Below are 20,077 nucleotides of genomic sequence, written 5' to 3'. Positions count from 1 at the left end.
TGCCTCTTCTACAGATATTTCCAATGGCACTGTTCTTCTGAATTGGCTTCTATAATTCCCGCTCTCTCTTTCAAAACAGTCCAAACATGTGCAGCCACCAGCCAACATCCATTTACTGTTTAACTTCAAACTCACAGAACTAACTTTTCATCTTCCTCGTTTATTCATTCAACTGCTGTTTTCTGGAACAACCTTCCTTCATACGTATTTCCTGAAAATTACAGTCTACAGAAGTTCAAGTCCAATGTCAACAAATATCTTCTTTCGTCTTCTCAACCTCCAACCCAAGCATGGTACTAAGTACTATAGGTTCTAATACCTCTTGTCTTTGGGGTTTACATAAAAAAAAAATATATATATATGTTATTTTAACTCTGTTGAGTTAAAACACATAAAGAGTTTCTATGTGTTTTGTAATTAGTTTTCATTAATTAATAAGATTGCTGAAATTATAAGATTAATAAGATTGCTTGATACATTATACATTATTTTGTGTTTAACATGCTAATAATGCATCAATGTAATAGTACTACATCAGTGTGTTACTACTACTGGGTTTTTTTCTGTGATTGATTTATGCTATTCATTTTTATTTTTATTTTATAGAGAAATTGGCATTTATATCTCGCCGTCATCATGACTATCCATTTAGTGTTACCATTTTCATAGATGGTTTAAAAGATTTAAGAATTAGTACTTGCTGTGAGTATCGTCATCAGACAGGAGGTCGACTTGGTGGCAAACATGGACATTTCACCTTATTAGAAGTTTCTGGTAGTGAGCCTTGTTACAGGTAAAATACAGATAAAACAGAAAAGTTGTGGTGTCATTTTCCTCTATTAGTTTTAAAAGGCTAATTATGGAATTTATTTATTTTTTATTTATTTTTTATTTATTTTTTTATGAAACTCCCAAATGGTGGAATGCTGGAGACTAAACATGGGTTCCACCCAAAGTGGTGGAACCCATGTTTAGTCTCCAGAGCTAAATTCCAGTCAACCCTTCCCCATCTCTTCCATCATGCAGTATGGCTGATGACTTTTGAGGTTATGATGGACATCATGGCGAGATCCAATCTTACTTATATTTCGAGGGTACAGCTCTGAAACAGTGCTCACAGGCCGGCCGCTAGTTAGTACACTGGACCGAACCTGTTGGTAACTCTTTAGGAGGCTTCCAGATCAGCTAGTGTATAATCTTGCTACCTCTACTCTGCCAGATAGTGACTGGAGGGAGTCTGAGTTAGTGTGTATGAGGGGGGCATTGTAGAGGCCACTTTATGTCAAGGATCCAGGTATATTCTTACCATGTGTATGCCATATCCAAAAATTTCATTACTTCATACACTATGCCTCCCCCCCCCCTACTTTTTCTTACAATTGAATGCACCATGAATTGTCAAACTAGGCACCTCCATAGCCAGGTGGGCAGGAGCAGCAGTGCGTAGCACACGCTTCTTGATTAGACTATGATTCGAGCCCGTGACCACCAAATACGGAGGATGCGGAAAGGTCAGGGAATGACCACCGCATATCCCCGGAGCAATATGGCCTTAGTTGCTAATGCTCCTAAAAACTAAATAATAACAACAATTGTCAGACTAATAGAGTAAGCTTATCTGGGAAAAGATCTAAACCTCCCAAACATTTCCTAATTCATTTCACAAATAAATGTGGTCTCAGTTCTAAGCTCAGCCATGTCCATTTCCACTTGCAGTCTGCTAAACCCCATATACTTTTTCTGTCAGAATCTCAGTTATCGGTTGATTCAACTACTGCTCATCTCAGTTGCCCAAATTATTCGCTGTATGATTCCTTTCGCCTCAAAGGTGGTACTTTTGCATATTTCCATTCCGATATTCCCTGTCAGAGACTTGGTAATTTGGAATCTCCTCTTTTTGATCTTCTCTGGCTTAAAATCTCTCTACCTCATTCTGTCAAATTCATCTGTGTTGTCTCTACTGTTCTCCCAACTCCACTAATCGCTCAGAGCTATTTGACTTCCTCTCTTTGCAACTTGACTTTTTCCAGTCCAACTTCCCTAACAGTGAGATAATTTTCCTTGTTGATTTTAATGTTTACAAATCCAGCTGGCTTCCATTTTCTAGTCACACTGACCCAGCTGGTCGAGATGCTGAGGCTTTTGCAATTACTAATGACCTTGCACAGATTGTTCATTTACCTACAAGAATACCCGACAATCCTAACCATATAGCGAAAATGCTTGATCTTTTTCTCCCAAACAACCTTTCTAAGCATACGGTCGAAGTGAGTGGTCCTTTAGGCACCTTAGATCACAACTTGGTGATTGTCTCTTTTATCTCATGGCTTTTCCCAACATCGTGTTGTTTGGCATTACAGGAATGCAAAATGGGATGACCTGCGCGATTTCTTTTCCTTGGTTGGATTACTATTTCAAAACTTCTGATGTCAATGTTTGCTCGGATCGTGTCAGTTAAATTATTCTTGTAGAAATGGAATCCTTTATCCCACACTCCACTTTAAAATCTTAACCTTTATTTAAACCTTGGTTTTACAATAAATGTGCTAAGACTGTTCAAGAGAAGAATGTTGCATATCGTAATTGGCTTGTTTCTAATTCTTCAGTTTCATTTTCTGCCTACACCAAAGCTTGCAACAATTGTAAAGCAGTTATTAATCGGTCCAAACTAGATTTTGAACTGGCTAAGAGTAGAAAACTTGCTTCTTGCCCTAATGGTAGCCAAGCATTCTGGTCTCTTGCCAAAGCTATTGGCTGCAACTTTTGCCCATCTCTGCCCCCAACTCTGTCAAAACCAGATGGTTCTGTTGTCACTTCAGCCAAGGACAAAGCTGACCTGCTAGCATCCCATTTTTTTCTAACTCATGTATTAATGATCTTGGTAAAACACTTCCCACCATTCCCAACACACTCTTTTCAATCCCTCCTGTGTTCTTGCATCAAAAGGATGCAGAAGAATTTTGACGAATCTTGATGCTCAGAAAGCTCCAGGTCTTGATGGTATTTTTCCACTTGTTCTCAAAACCTGTGCTTCTGAACTTACTCCTGTTCTTTGCCGCCATTTTTCACTTTCTTATTCCAAAGGTGTTTTTCCTTCTGCTTGGAAATTTGCCCATATCAAGCCAGTTCCTAAAAAGAGTGACAAATCCCTCCCATTTAATTATCGTCCCATTACAATTACTTCTACTCTTTCTTAAGTAATGGAGAAATCAATTAACCACCAACTCTTAAACTACCTTGAAACTTTCTGTCTGATCAACAATTGCCAGTATATGCTTCTGAACTTACTCCTGTTCTTTGCCGCCATTTTTCACTTTCTTATTCTAAAGGTGTTTTTCCTTCTGCTTGGAAATTTGCTCACATCCAGCCAGTTCCTTAAAAGTCTGACAAATCCCTCCCATTTAATTATTGTCCCATTGCAATTACTTCTACTCTTTCTAAAGTAATGGAGAAATCAATTAACCACCAACTCTTAAACTTCCTTGAAACCTTCTGGCTGATCAACAATTTCCAGTATGGATTCTGTCAGTGTCGATCCACTGGTGATATTCTGGCTTATGTTACCCATTTGTGGACAAATTCAGTGGAAAAGTTTGGTGAAACACAAGCAGTTGCTCTTGACATCTCAAAGGCTTTTGATTGTGTTTGTCATAAAAGTCTTTGAAACAAGCTTCCATCTTATGGTTTGCCAACTGATTTTTGTAATTGGTTATCCAGTTTTCTCTGTGATCGCTCACTGAGGGTGTTGGTAGATGGCTCTCTGTCTTTCTAACTTCTCCACTAATGATTGTGTCCCCTAAGGTTCAGTTATTTTCCCCACTCTTTTCCTCTTGTATATTAATGACCTTCTTTCATTGACTGGAAATCCTATCCATAGTTTTGCTGATGATAGCACATTGCATTCCACTTTCCATTTTGAGAAACCTTGCGCTGCTCAATCAGCTTCAGCTTCTCGAATATCCACTACCAATTCCTTAAATGCCGATCTTCAGGTAATTCTCCAGTGGGGCAAAGATAACTTAGTTGATTTCAATCCTTCTAAAACTCAGTCTTGTCTTATATCTTGCAAAAAGGACTCTTCTGCTCCTATGCTTATCTTTGGTGACACTCCGATTTCTAGGCAAGATGATATATCTATTTTGGGGATTATCCTGACTTCTAATCTCTCTTGGCATAAGCACATTACAAATATTGCTTCCTCTGCATCTAAAAAACTTGGTTTTCTCTTTCGCTCTCGGCGTTACTTTTCTTCCAAACAGCTGTTCACTCTGTATAAATCGCAAATCTGCCCTGCCATGCAATATTGTTCCCACAACTGTGGTGGTGCCCCCAAAACCTCTCTCAGACTTCTAGATTCCGTTCAGAAGAGGACAGTTAGGTTAATTAATGACTCATCTCTAACAGAGTCTCTCTCTCTCCACTCGCTGTCTCATAGACGTACTGTTTCTGCTGCATGGCTTTTCTACAGATACTTCCATGGACACTGTTCTTCTGAATTGGCTCCTATAATTCCCACTCTCTCTTTCAAAACAGTCTGAACATGTTTCGCCACCACCCAACATCCATTTACTGTCCAACTTCAAACTCACAGAACCTACTTTTCATCTTGCTCGTTTATTCATTCAACTGCCATTTTCTGAAACAACCTTTCTTCGTACGTATTTCCTGAAAATTGCAGTCTACAGAAGTTCATCTGATGTCAACAAATATCTTTTTCATCTTCGCAACCTCCAACCCAATCACACAAGTACTGTAGGTTCTAATACCTCTCTTGTGTTTGGGGTTATAAAAAAAAAAAAAAAAAAAAAAAGAAACCACAAAAGGTGTTTCGTGTTTAAGAAAGTATGTAGTACCCTGCATGGGCTGAGGGTTTGAAAAACAGATGATACTTATTGACATAGACTTGAATTTTTATAGATTGTAATTTTTAGGAAATACTAGTGAAGAAGTTGTTCCAAAGAACAGAAGTAAAAGAGATAAATGTGAAAGAGAGAAAGTTAGTTCTGTTAATTTGGAGTTAGACAGTGAATGAATGTTGACTGGTTGAGGTATATATTTGGATTGGTTTGGATGAGAGCAGTGCAAATACAGAGATGCCAGTTCAGAAGGAAATGTGCACCCCTGGAGCATTATTAGATAAGGCATTCACCAGAAACTGAACATCACATCTGTAACAGAGAGAGAGAAAGTTTGTAAGAGTTGATTCATTAATCAACCTGATTGCTGGCTTTTGAATAAAGTCCTAAGAGCTAGAGAGCAGCTTTGGGGCATTGCCCCAGATGTAGGAACAGTTTTTGAGCTTCAGTTAACATCGTCCAATGTGCCGTTTGTAATGCCCATGTAGTTTGCATTGGTTTTCCCTCTTATTCTCGACTGAGCATTCAAAGTTGCTTCCAACACCATGTTTTAAGTGCTCGTCTAGTATATCCCTTCACCTGTTGAAAATCTAGTTCGGACTGATTAATAACCGACTTACAATTGTTGGGATCTTTGGTGTAAGCAGAAAATGAACCTGGAGATTTGGATGCAAGCTAGTTGCAATATGCAACATTTTTATCTTGAACAGCCATAGCACATTTATTGGAAAACCAAGGTTTAGATCTGTGTTGTTCAGCTTTTTTTTTCACAAAGAACAAACAACATTTTCAAATGTTGTTTGTTCTTTGTGAAAAAAAACATCATTTTCATTAGCAAACAACATTTTCACTGCATGAAAGTTTTCTGGGTTTTTTTTCAGGTTTAAAAAAATAAAAAAATAAAAATTGTAATGGAACATTTGCCACACACTTATCATCATTTTGCAACATGTGGCAAATGGCAGTGGGGTTGGACAACATGGGTTTAGATGAAGAACAAGATTTTAAAGTGTGTGAAATAAAGGATTTCATCCCTACAAGAATAATTTTATTGACACAATCTGAGCAAATATTAACATCAAAAGATTTAAAACAATAATCCAACCAGAGAAAGAAGAATATAAATTTCACAGATCATCCCATTTTGCACTCTTGTAATGCCAAACAACACGAGGCTGAGAATGGCCATGAGAGAAAGGCTCTTTTGTAAAAGAGATCATCCCTAAGTTGAGATCTGAGTTGTATAGAGGGCCACTCGACAATGTACTTGGAAGGGTTGTGTGTAAGAAAAAGATGGAGCATGTTTTTCGGTTATGATTTTCTGGTATTCTGGAAGTCAATGATTTCCAAATGAATAGTGGAATTTGGAGATTGATAGAGGCATCAGATGAATTTGACAGAATGGGGAAGACATATTTTAAGCCAGTGACAGTGACCCCCCCCAATGACAATGACCAGTTGACAATGATTCCCCCCCCCCCACCTACATACACACTACTCGGATTCCTTAAAAATCCTGGCAATCCCCCTCCCCTCATCATACACTAGCTGATCCAGTTGCCTCCTAGAAAATTACCAATAGGTTTTGTCTGGTGGACTATCTAGCAACCAACTTGCTGCAAACACTGTTTTAGAGCTGTACCCTCAAAATGTAAGGAAGATTGGATTGCCATGATGACCATTATAACCCCAAAAGAAAGAGGGGGGTTGCCAGGATTTTTGATGCTGAGGAAGCAATATTTGTGACATGCTTATTTCAAGAGAGATTAAAAGTCAGGGTAATCCCCAATAGAGATATGCAGTCTTGCTTGCTAGAAATCTGAATGCCATTAAAGACGAGCATGATAATGGTTTTTAAGTGGAAAAATAAGACAGACTGAGTTTTAGAAGGATTGAAGTTAACTAAGTTTTCTTCATCCCATTGGAGAATTACATGAAGATTGGCATTTATGAAATTGTTGGTGGATATTCAAAAGCTTTTTTTTTTTTTTTTTTGTTCAGGGCAAGGTTTCTCTAACTGGAAGGTGGAATGCCAAGAGAACATTAGCATTAATCGAGAAGTTAGAAGACAAATAGTCATCTGTCATAATCCACAGTGAGCAGTTGGAGAGGAAACTGGCTACTTAATTGGAAAAAAAAAACAGATGGCAGTCCATAAGATAGATACTTTTTTAGAATACCTTTATACCAAACATGGTCAAGATGCTTGGAAATGTTAAGAGCAACTGCTTGGATTTCTCTGAACTTTTTCCATCGAATTCGTTCAAATATAAATAACATGTTCAGTGGTTGGTGTCTAGTGGAACTTGTATTTGCAAACATTAATGAATGGGAGGTTTCAAGATAGTTTAAGAGTTGGCAGCTGATGGATTTCTCCATTACTTGGAAAAATTAAAGGTAATTGCATTAAGATGCTAATTTGAAAGGGAGAGATTTGTCACCCTTTTTAGGAACTGGCTAGATATTAGCAAATTTCCATGCAAAAGGGAAAACACTAGCTTAATAAGGAAGTGTGAAGAGATGACACAAGCCAGGAGCAAGTATAGGTTTTGAAAACAAGTGGGGCAATGCCATTAGGATCTGGAGCTTGCTTGTCATTAAGGTTGTTCAGAATTTTAATATCTTTGTGTTCGAAGGCCACAGGAGGCACTAAGTGGAGTGTGTTTAGTATTATAGTAGATGATTTACCAAGATCATGATAACAGTTAGAAGAAAAGTATGATACTAATAAGTTAGTTTTATCTTTAGCTGATCTTTCTGTTGCATTCTCAGCTTTATCTTTAATTGAAGATGCAATAGAATCATCAGATTGTAACAAAGTGTGAGTATAGATGGACAGAAGTTGCCGCCAATAACTTTGGCCAGAAACCAAAGACTTGACTACCGTTTGAATAAGGAACAGGTCTTAGCCTGTTCAAATTAAAGTTTGGATTGTTTAATAACTTTTTACTTACTTTAGTGTAGGCAAAAAATAAAGCTGGAGATTGGTTTTAATCCAGTCGTGATATGCTATGTTCTTATCTTCAACAACCTTAGCACATTTATTGGAAAACCAAGGTTTAGATAAAGGATGGGATTTTAGGATGGAATGAGGAATAAAGGAATTCTCCATACAAGAATAATTTCACTGACGTGATCTGAGCAAATATTAGGGTCTGAAGATATAAAACAGTAATCCAAGCAAGGACAAGAGGAATAGAAATCTCATAGATCATTCCATTTGCATTTTTGTAATGAAAAAAATGACTGAAGGCTGAGAGTGGCCATGGAAGAGAAGCACCATTGGAAGGAAGACCATCACCAGTTTATGGCCAGTTGTACCTAGAGCACTACTAACATTAACTGTGTACTTTGAAGAGTTGTTTTTGAGAAAAAGACTAAGGTGTTGGATGTGTGATTAGGATTGCTTAGTATTCTACTAGGTAGATGAACAAGTCGTGTTCATGTAAAAGCTTCAGCAGCTCTACCAGCTGTGTCTCATCATCAGTGTTTTGCCAAGAGAGGTCTAAATATACAACTCAACAACCACTTCTCCATATCTCTTTATCCTCAGTCCTCTGCTTCATCACCCTATATCCATCATTCCCCTCTCAGCTCATCAGTCATAGTTTTCTTAAGTCTTCCTCTGGGACTTTTCCCCTCCATTACATCCTTCATCATTCCTTCACCTTCAGTACATATCCAATCCAAATTTCTCTTCTGTCCAAAGGGTAATTGGAAGAGATATTCTTCCAACCCACCCTTCTCAAAACCTTGTAATTTCTCACTTTATTGACCCAGCTTATCTTTTACGACCTTCTCCATATCCACGTACAATCAAAACTTTCCTGTCTTCTGATATCTTTAATTTTCAATGTCCGTGTATCTGCTCCAAAAAATACCACACTCCATACCAGTTAAACTAATTCCTAATCTCCCACATAAATATTCTTTACTTCTCAAATGCTTTTTTACCCATTACTATTCTTATTTCTCTGCTGCTCTTTGCTTCTTTCACCATTAGGCTTCCCAAAAATATTTGCTCACCTGTGTCTGTTCTCTCTCTCTCTCTCTCTCTCTCTCTCTCTCCCTCCCCCCCCTCCTATTTCAACATTTAACTCATGTCTTTATCATTTCCTACTCTCATAACCTTTGTCATAGCAGTTGTCTTCTGTTTGAAAACCTGTCCTTTAGCCCAATTCTGCTCAAAGTGTGGTCCACGGTCCGGTGCCGGTCTGTGAACTGTGTGTTACCAGTCCCTGACAATTCATCCATTACCAGTCTGCAAGATTTGTATTTTACAAAAGTACTGGTCCATGAGGGATTGGAAATAAAAGAAACTGATCCTTCAACACAGCTAGTTTGAGAAACACTGCTTTAGCCTATTAATCAATTTCTGCAATCCTCAGAATCTGCCACCAATGTTACATCATCTGCAAATCTACACCCTCGATAACCTTTCTCCCATCCTAACCCATATTATTCATATTTCATTTATCAAATGCCTCCTTAACCATATTTTTCTATATTCATCCGTTACCAGTATAGCGAGAAAATGGGTATACATGAGAAATTAATGAGATAAGAAGCTAAGAGGAATGAATGCGAATTGGGGTGAAATGAAATAACATAAGATGAGGTGAAATGAAATAACATAAGATGAGGTGAAATGAAATAACATAAGATGAGGTGAAATGAAATACAATAAAGTGGATAACATATGATCATATAACTCATAATTTCAATGTCTTCATCAGAGGTCATCCATCAAAATTATGTGCATAACTGCAATATGTAGGCCTCTGTTTCCGACATGGTCTGTATGTTTGGATACACATGGTATGAAATAATTTTGAAAGTAAAGTAAGCCAAAAATATATTATGTGTAGAGCATACAGAACGTGGATAACCTTAGAGGTGGGTTCGAATCCTGCCTCGTGCTTGGGTCAAAGTACTGCAAAAACCTTGGGAGGTGCATTATGGCCACAGAAGCTAATGCACCAACAACTACCAAACAAACAAACCTTACAGAGGTGAGAAATGAACAGAAAAATTGAAGTTAAATAGAAAGTAGGAATGAACCAATAAGGAACTTATTGGTTCATTCCTACGTGTAGGGCAGAAAATGGTTAAGATAGCATCTATGTATATATTTATGTGTATGGGTACACTAGAGGTTCCTAGTGTTAGAAATCGGAGGTACAGATGAAAAAATGCTGAAAAGTTACTGAGAATATTGTTGAAAATTATATATATGTAATACTGGAAAGATGCATAAGTATATATAGAATTGCTGAAAGGACGTGTGGATATGATGTCTGTGATGATTAATGCAATTAAATGCATGAAGAACATACTGCCCAGGATAGTTAAGAATTGTAATAACTTACAAAATAGCAATGAATAGTGGCTAAAACTCTGTCAACGTGAAAAATTGATTGTGTAAAGGAGGAAGGTAGCATCTCGATGTTGCGTTCGTAAAACTAATGGCTCACAAGAAATAAGATGTAGGGACAAAGGAAAGCAGAAAGATAAATGATTAGATTAGTTAATTAGATGGACTCAGGGTAGTTTCAGGATGCAAATCCTGTTTCTGTAGTTAGGACCTTGAACATAGATCTGGGAGTGTGTTTCGTGTATTTAAGGTCAGTCATGTGGGTAAGAAAATAAAATAAAGATATAATAATGAAAATATAATTATTAAAATACAGGTAGCCCTCATTTTGCATCGGTCTGATTTTTACCGATTTGCAATAGCACCTGTCACCAACCACAAAGCCATTTTTGTTTTTATTTATTTATTTTTGCGATTTTTTTATAAATTGAAAGTTTAAAATTGTCAGGCAAAATTTATCGGTATCGTACTGTATTAAGTATCATGAACTGTTAACATGATCGAGGACAATCTAAGCCAATCAGCGATTAGTGCATCTGTATATAGCCACTCAGAGACGAGACAGCTTCTCGCCCTCAACATAACCACTTGTGGATATGGGTGGTAATTGTCCATGCAGTGAAGCATTCAGATGGTTGTTGTTTACCCCCATTTACACATGTTGGAAATTTATTACCCTAAATTTTTTTATTAATTGTGCTATTAATAAATTAAATAATAATCAGTAATAGTGATAGCTTGTGCAGTTTTTGCCAATTGTGTTATAAAGTTTTTAATTTAATAGAATAAAGAGACACCATGTCTGGTAAAAGAAGTTCAATGAATCCTAGTGCAAATGAAAGCATAAAAAGACATGTCGATCTATCACATTGGAAAATAAGATGGAGGTTATTCAGAGGATGGAAGCTGATGAAAGCAACCCTAATGTGTGTAGGGCTATGAATATGCCTCCATTGACTATTACTACAATTATGAAGAATGCTGATAAAATAAAACAATCGATGCAAAGTGGTAGGTAAAATTTTTGGTGCCCGGATCTAACCCTCCATGATATAAAGGGTCCCATTTGTGTCTGTTCCCCCCCCCAGGATGCTAACCCCGGCATAAATCGAGGGCTACCTGTATATACAAATATATAAAGAGTTAATTATATTGGTCAATTGGTGGGTGCAAATTTTCTAAGTATTATATTACAAATTTTCAGAGTCCAAGTGTATTATATATACACTATATACAGACCTGGTAGCTAAGGGGAGGGAAAAAAATATAAGTTTAAATATTGCTGAGTATATTATTTATATTTATGTGGTTGGGGATTAGATTTTTATATTTAATTTTATAATTAGGGCACTTGCTAAAGTGGTAGTGGAGATAAGCTGGAAGAAATTTTTTGTTAATCAGTTTTTTATAGAGCATTCTGATGTTATGAATAGTTATGTCCTTAATGTTACATATATTAGCTATCCTAATGCATTTTGACAGGCTGATGTTGGCATGCACTTTTTTTGATATGTTGGATTGCCAATGTGTGAGGTTGGCAACAATGAAATTAAATGCTTCTTGTTTGTTGTACAGGTTGATAGTTGCATTGCAGTTGTCTGTTTTAATATAGAGATCCATATAATTGGCTGCTCTATCATTGCTGTTAGTTTATTTCTAATGTGAGCTCAGTAGGATATTAGTGTCCATATTCAATGAGAAAATATGGGCAATTTATTATGATGAGGTCATCCTATACTTATTAAGTTCCTGTGGAAAAGAAGTTTCTGACCAATATAAATATAGGGTGGCTATTACACATGATGCAGGACTACCCATAGGTGTCCATTAATTTGTTGATAGACAGTACTGCCATCATATACAAAGTTATTGGAAACACATAGGTTGACTAAGTTGTTCCAGTAATTGGTATTACATTTTATAGCGTGTTTATATGTTTTGTATAATTCATTTAGCACAGTTTTTAATTTGATTTGTTTGATACTGGTAAACAAACTTTTGAAGTCAAATGTTTGTATATTTGAAATATTTCCTTTATGTAAGACTTCCAGCACAGGTAGATTATTGCTTATAATTTTACTATTTGGCTTATAATGCTTAATAAGGGTTTCAGTAAAAGCTCCAAGGTTTTGCCAAGTTTATGTGCATAACTATTCTTACACGAGGTTATAAATCTGAATCGTTGTATTTCATACCACATATATCCAAGCATACAGATCATGTTGGAAACAGAGGCCTACATATTGCTGTTATTCACATAATTTTGATGGATGAACTCTGATGAAGACATTGAAATTGTGAGTTATAAGATGACACGTTATCCAGTTTATTTTATTTTAGCTCCTTACCTCATTAATGTGTATGTATATATATATATATATATATATAAGTTGTAATAATATTAATTTAATTAAGTATGCATAAATGGATATGAAAGTTACACAAGGTGCCAGTAACTATAAGGGTGAGGAAAGTAGAAAAAGAAGAGTAGTAGATTAGTGAAAGGTCAAAGAATGTTAATATCCTAGAGGTTATTATGAATTAAGTAAATTATGGGCTGCATTGCCAAGCCAATATAAAGTGGGGGAACTGTAAAGTAAAATTAGTATAACAAAATACTAATAAAATGCAAATAAAGTAAAATGAAAATGGTATAGCTGTCATCAGATATGGGGGGAACATATTTAGTAAATGGTCTAATGTAGGTAATGCAAAAAATGCTTGATCTGATGTCAACTGAAATAAATATTGATACATTATTATTATTATTATTATTATTATTATTATTATTAGCCATATGGTGCAAGGAAGCCTGAGGCTTATGCTGCACCAGCCTGATTTACCCTGAGAAAGAGAGAGAGAGAAGTAGAAGGAATCACTAAGAAAAAGAAGAATGATGATATCCAGCTTAGGACCCTGGGTGTGCCAAGCTCATACTCACCAGATGTGAGCCCCTGGAGTTTAATTATCAGGTATTTCATCAGGGGACTACACCTGACCATGTATTAGGAACTGCATTTCTATACTTGTCCATGGTAGTAGAAGAAAAGTGAAAGGCCAAAAGGGAATGAAAAGAAATTAGCAGTTTCTAATACAGTATGGACAAGGTAGTCCCAACATAGTGTAATTTATTTAGGTAAAAATTAACTCAGATGATGCAGAAGTATCGAGTTGGGATAAAAATGGTTAATATCAATATGTTTAATATAAGTATCGAGTTGGGATAAACATATTTTTCCTTTCAATACAAGCATTTGGTATTAGCTCCCTTTTATACTAGCACTTACAAATGCCAGAGCCCTTACTACAAGGTTGGGCTTCACAACCCCAGCAAGCTTAGTGTTATTCAATAACTTTTTCTATACTTTTTATCTTACTGCTGTCTAATTCTAAAGCTCTTCCCGTTCATTAAACTATTAGTGTAATACAAGGGTGAAACGAATGCTCCTACTGTCCTACTTCTATTGCTATTTTTCGTCTTTATTTATTTAAATAATCCTTTTTCCCCTTCCCAATCCTCAAGTTAATACCTCACCCTTATACCATTTGCTTGTTCCAAATTTATTTTGTAAAATACTTTGATTTCTTATCTTTACAAAATTAAATCTTACACTAAATTCCACATATTTATATTAAACATATTGATATTAACCATTTTTATCCCAACTCTATACAGTCAGTCCTCGTATAGCATGATAGTTGTGTTCCTAGAAACCCTCATGCAATGCAAAATCGTGCAATATAAACAACAGGCCCTATGGGAAAAATAGGGTTAGGTGCCGACCACTCAAGATTGAACACACATTTGTAACCAAAACATTACCAAACACAATAAATTATCTTAATAAAATACTTACATATTTTATTACAACTATTACATAATAAAATATTGCTAATGCTTTTGCTTCTATTGTAAGCAAACTTGTTTTTTGTTTCATTTTCTATCCAAACAGATGACTGCCGTTCCATCTCTTCCAATTCTTTGTGTCTTAATCTAATGGATTTGTTTTACACTTTGAGTTGTTCCTGCTATGAAAGTTGTTTTTATTTTCTCTGCATTCTTCGTGATTCTCGGCGTTGCCTCATTTAGGCCTGTAGCACGTGCAATATCAAATGATCTTTCATTTCGCTCAAAGCGTTTCACAATTTCATATTTTTTCTCTATCGACAGAGGTGGACTGGCCATAAGCCTTACCGGGGAAACCTCAGAGGACGGTGTGATTTTGGCCATAAACGCTAGTATGAGGCCACTACAAATTTTCCCGGGTAAGAATTTTTGACCCAGCCCACCTCTGTTTATCGATATAGCTTTTCTTTTTCTCTCTAAATCTGTAGTGTCTTCACCAGGATGCTTCCTTTTCACACCTTTTAAGTATTTTACTCATTTTTTAGGAAATAAAGCACAATTACAAAATGAGGAGGCACGCTTGATACACATAAACAAAGCTGCACGCGTGTAGCAACTGAATAAACAACACCGTAAAGGCAGAGACACACTATGAACACCTCACTAGCTCACATTTTACTAAAGCACATTTCTGGGGGTTACTACCATAAAACAATAAAAACAATTTCCACCTGCGTTCCTGCTAGTGGAATCTGTTATAAACTGGTAGTAAACTCGATCTAATTGCATTTGTGATAATACCAATAGCTGAAATTGTGTGGGTTTTTAAGTTATTATGTCAAATGTGTTTCCTCTTCGCTGATATAAAAAACATAAATACATTTTCAGAATCTTCTCTTCATTCCTATCGTGTTGCGTTCAGTTGGGATGATTCCGCATTCGACTGCCATTTTCTTGTAAACACAAAGGCGAATCATGCATAAGCGAATTTGGTTCGTGTTATATACGATATTGTTCCCCTATTTATAAATCCTGTATGATTGAATTTGTGCAGTGTAAACACGTGTTATACGAGGACTGACTGTACTTATATTAAACATATTGACATTAACCATTTTTATCCCAACTTGATACTTATTTTTACCTCAATTAATTTTTATGTAAATAAATTACACTGTGTTGGGACTACCTTGTCCATACTGTATTAGAAAATGCTAATTTCTTTTCATTCCTTTTTGACTTTTCACTTTTCTTCTACTACTATGGACAAGTATAGCAATTCTTGATACATGGTCAGGTGTAGTTCCCTGATGAAATACTTGATCATGTATCAATATTTATTTCAGCTGACATCAGGATCAAGCATTTTTTGCATTACCGATATTAGACCATTTACTAAATATGTTCCCCCTCATATCTGATGACAGCTATACCATTTTCATTTTATTTTTATTTTATTTGCATTTTATTGGTATTTTGTTGTACTAATTTTACTTTACAGTTAGCAGCTGGGTATGGTACAACTTTGATTATTCATCTGGTCATCCCTTAAAATCTTCTGGCTATTCTGTAAGTTACAGCATTTGAAAATGAGTCATCTGCAGGATGACTACTTGATTGAGGTGTTACTGATTTTAAAAAGCTAAATAAATTAAATGCTGATGACATCTTTATATTTAATCAAGTGGCATACACAAGGGAGTATAAATTTAAATTGAGAAGGGATAATTGAAGCATAGATGTTTGAAAATTTTCCTTTGTAATGAATACCCACGTGCTCTTGGCAGAGATTGGAAGCTTTTCTAAATTTAAAAAAGGATTGTATAAGTGCTTGAAATAAATATGTAAATGAAGTGAACAGAAGGTGACATTGGTTGCAGTTTTTTTTTTTTGCTAATTCTATATAAACTTGTTTCTTACCAGTACCATTTCGCCAAGACTAATATTATTATTACTGGTATTTGAGTAACTGCTGTTAAAAAAAAAAAAAAAAAAAAAAACTCTTTCAGAAATTGAGTTATATAGTTTTTTTTTATTTTTGCCTCATCTCAATTTAGTTGCCAGCTTGAGAAAACCTTACAGCTGCATCGACCTCGAAATCCTATAGCACCTCATTATTCTCCTCGTCAGGCCCAGCAACCTCATTCTATCCGTCCACAAAAAATAGCTAAAATAAAACAATCTGGTGAACAAACAGTATGGGATGCTTCAGTTTTACAGAATACATTCCTTTTATCTGTTGAAGGAGATGAAAAGACTAGAGGAAATGATATATATGGTATTTGGTATTTTTTTGTATTATGAATTTAACCATTTGACCAATTTAATTATAATTATGAGACCAAATTATGTTCAACCAGATTAATATTAATTTTTATATTTATGTGACCAGTATTTTTAATTTAATTTTTATGTATACAGTCAGCCTTGGTTAAAGTATCCTTAGATGTCACGAGAACTTGGTTATAACAGTGCAGTTAAGTCATTTAAAAAATCTCCATATAAATTGGGCCATTTTACTTTGGTTACAGCATAATTTCAAATAGCATAGTTCTGCTATACGAGAGATGTTCAAAAAGTTTGTATTGTAACCTACCCACTTCTGGTGAATATGATTATGCATTATTTTTTGAGCAGGTAGTACACCTTCTTGTACATCACTGTACCAAATCTCAGTTTAATTTTTTTTTTTTTTTGTGAACTAAGTGGTACTAAGGTATAGAAAATTTTCAAAATGGAGAAAAGAGAACTATGTGCAGTGATAAAATATCTGCCTTTGCAAGGAATGTCCCCACAGGAGGATCATGCTGATATGGTGCAGATGTTGGGAGATAAGGTTCTTGCTTATTCCACATTTGTAAAGTGACACAGAAAATTTCATTGTGGTATGGAATTGTGCGATAAAGCAGATTGTTCTGGATGACCATCCACATCCACCTGAGGAAAACATTAACCTTGTGTATGACATAGTGATGCAAGACAGATGACTGTTCCACCTTAGGTGTATAGCTGAGTCTGTAGGCATTTCAGTCGACAGTGTTGATTCACTCCTGACAAAATCTTTGAAGATGAAAAAGGTTTGTGCTTGATGGTCCCATAAATGATAATAGATGAGCAAAAGGCATGCAGCAAACAAATGTGCGTCACCAACTTTGAACATTCTTCATGAGGATGGATCCACAAAATTTCTGGTCCTGGATTGTTACATTGTTACATTATATTGTCCTGAAACATGGGTTCATCACTTTGACCCAGAGACTGAAAAACAAAGTATAATATGGAAGCATCCATGGTCTTGTCTTTGTTTCTTAAGAAGTTTCATGTTGCACTGTCAGCTGGCAAGGGGAAGGCGCCTCCGTAGCCAGGTGGGAAGGAGCAGCAGTGCGTAGCACACGCTTCTTGATTAGACCGGGGTTCGAGCCCGTCACCACCAAATACGGAGGATGCGGAAAGGTCAGGGAATGACCACCGCATATCCCGGAGCAATATGGCCTTAGTTGCTAATGCTCTCCTAAAAACCAAATAACAAACAAACAAACTGGCAAGGGGATGACTTCAGTTTTTTTGGGATGCAGAAGGCATCATGATTGACTATCTGGAAAAGGGCCACTGTCACTGTGCATACTACGGCAACCTCATAAGGCAATTTCGTGAAGCTATCAAAGAAAGGCGGTGTGGAAAACTGCAAAGAAATGTCTTGCTTCTTCACGACAATGCACCCAGTCACACCTCCCAAATTGAAATGGATGCCATACAGACTCGGGATTTTGGATGCTTCAGCACCCACCTTATTTTCAGATCTTGTCTTGAGTGTCTTTTATTTGTTCCCCAATCTGAAGGATAACATCTGTTGGAAGAGATATGCCTCCGACTCTGAGGCAGTTGCAGTTGTAGGTGTGTGGTTGGAGGCATGGGCGTCCCCAGAAACTTTTCGGGGGGGGGGGGGGGCAAAGTTTGGAGACAAATAATTACATCAATAAATCTTTATTTAATTATACAAGTAGATTATAGAATACAGTATTGCATCAATACAAAAATGCATACATAATGTATATAAATTTAAAATATAAAGGAAACAAGAATTAATATATATATATATATATATATATATATATATAGAATATTAAGGATAATAGAAAATAATAGAAAAAGTAAATCAATCAAATAATAATACACTGTACTATCAATAATAATAATACTATCAAATAATAATAATAATACTAAATATTAGTTACAGTTACTGTCGTTTTAACTTTCTTTTCTTTTTTAATCACTAATATAATTATAAATATATAGATAGATAGATAATAATTTCAATAATCACGTATCGTATAAGAATTGAATTCTCTGTCTATCGCTTGCAAACCTATTGATGATGAGATTTTCAATAAATTTCTTCTTTACCGCTTCCTCTTCTAGTTTCTTCCTGTGCACACCAATCATACATAAACCTGATAAGTGAGTTTCTGAGACAGTGGACACCTTAACCATGTTTTAACACTGCTCAAGGTGCTGAAACTTCTTTCAATGGTATAGGTCATAACAGGTAATGTCATACCAATAGTTATTGCTGAATTAATAGAAGGGGAATAGTCGCAATGTTCCAAAACTTCTGGTAAAGTTTGGGGAATATCAGTCGATGAACCAAAAACAGGAACACGTGTTTTATTGTTGCAATAGATGAAACATGTGTTCTATGGTTACCCCGCCAAGGGCCGAAACCAGCCAACCCGGAGTAAAATTTTAAGGCAGACAAAGCGTCCCATGGTCCAGGGTGTAAGGTTACATAGCTCAATAACTTTTACGATTATAATTTGTGGAATTTTTTACTCGATTTCAGGGAGGGGCAAGTGCCCCATTTGTCCCCCTCTGCGGACGCTCATGGTTGGAGGACCAAGATAAAGATTTTTTTTCCAATGGGATCACGGTGCTAGAGCATCAGTGGGAGAAGGGCATTGCAGTGGCTGGGGACCATATTTAAAAATAAAAAGAGAATCATAATGGTATGGCTTCCCTATATATGTTAGAATATGAACTTTTTGAACTACACTTGTAATGTTAAATTTTCCAGTGAACTGATCAGCAGTATATATTTTAGAATGTGTAAAGCATTCTGCATTGTCCATTGGTTTTGTATTTCAACTGATAATTTAGGGTAGCATGTCTCAGATACTGTACAAAGCTGAGATCATGCATTAAACAATGCACTGTTGCTTTCAGTAACATAAGTAACTCATACAATAATTTATTAGCTTATTTTTAAATGCCATTGGTAGCATTCTCTGTGTTATTTACTGTTTAAATTTTGCTCTTGTTGTCTTTCCTCATTCTATACACTGAAGCTCTTGAGAAGTGAATAAATTTTCCTGTTACTTCAGTGAGCTTGCTTCTTAGGATAAAGTGCAAATAATTTGTTGTAAACATTTATTACAACCTTTTCAATTGGTTATGTAGCTGTTCCTCTGGCATTTTTTTTTAGCAATGACAGAATGCCATTACAGTACAGTACTGAAACACAGAATATTGTTATTAATTAAGATTATTTAAACAATAACTAAAAAACTATTTCTTTTTCTTTATACAGTGTAGTGGATATTAATCGCTTTACGATATTAATCCGTTCCAGAGACACCATCGTATCATGAAAATATCGTAATGTGAACCTAATAACATTGTTTTTTTGGTAATTTGTTCCTCGGAAGTTGAAATTTTTGCTATATAACTAATCTATTTATCTTTCCAAAAGGTGATTTTTATAATGGAAATTGTACATATTGATTAAAATAATTTATTATAACTAATATATTGATTAAAGCACAACATAAAAAATCACTTCAACTAAAGGATGCAAAAAGAAAAAACACGTGGCCAAAACATTTACAAATGCTGCTGTTGGCTGAGATGAAGGACCACATGATCCGGTTGGAGACAATTGTAAGCCCATCCCATTGTAAAGTGAAATAAGTAGGCGCTGGTTAACATGATCACTGGTTAGTGGAA

The 20,077-nt window shown here is 35.8% G+C and overlaps 1 protein-coding gene across 1 annotated transcript in view; it reads left to right on the top strand.

The window, feature by feature from the left end:
• Positions 1-20,077, top strand: part of LOC150076907 (uncharacterized) — a 153,295-nt gene that overhangs the window by 81,344 nt on the left and 51,874 nt on the right. Inside the window, exons 8-9 of the mRNA XM_090385727.1 lie at positions 607-793; positions 16,135-16,355. Of these exons, the coding sequence (XP_090241853.1) occupies positions 607-793; positions 16,135-16,355 (408 nt within the window). The remainder of the gene's footprint in view (positions 1-606; positions 794-16,134; positions 16,356-20,077) is intronic.

The sequence above is a fragment of the Mastigoproctus giganteus genome, chromosome 12 (genome assembly GCF_048544385.1).
Source record: "Mastigoproctus giganteus isolate SK-2022 chromosome 12, ASM4854438v1, whole genome shotgun sequence".
Taxonomy (NCBI): domain Eukaryota; kingdom Metazoa; phylum Arthropoda; class Arachnida; order Uropygi; family Thelyphonidae; genus Mastigoproctus; species Mastigoproctus giganteus.
The sequence above is the reverse complement of the archived record's forward strand: the minus strand, read 5'-3'. Positions and strand labels throughout refer to the sequence as shown.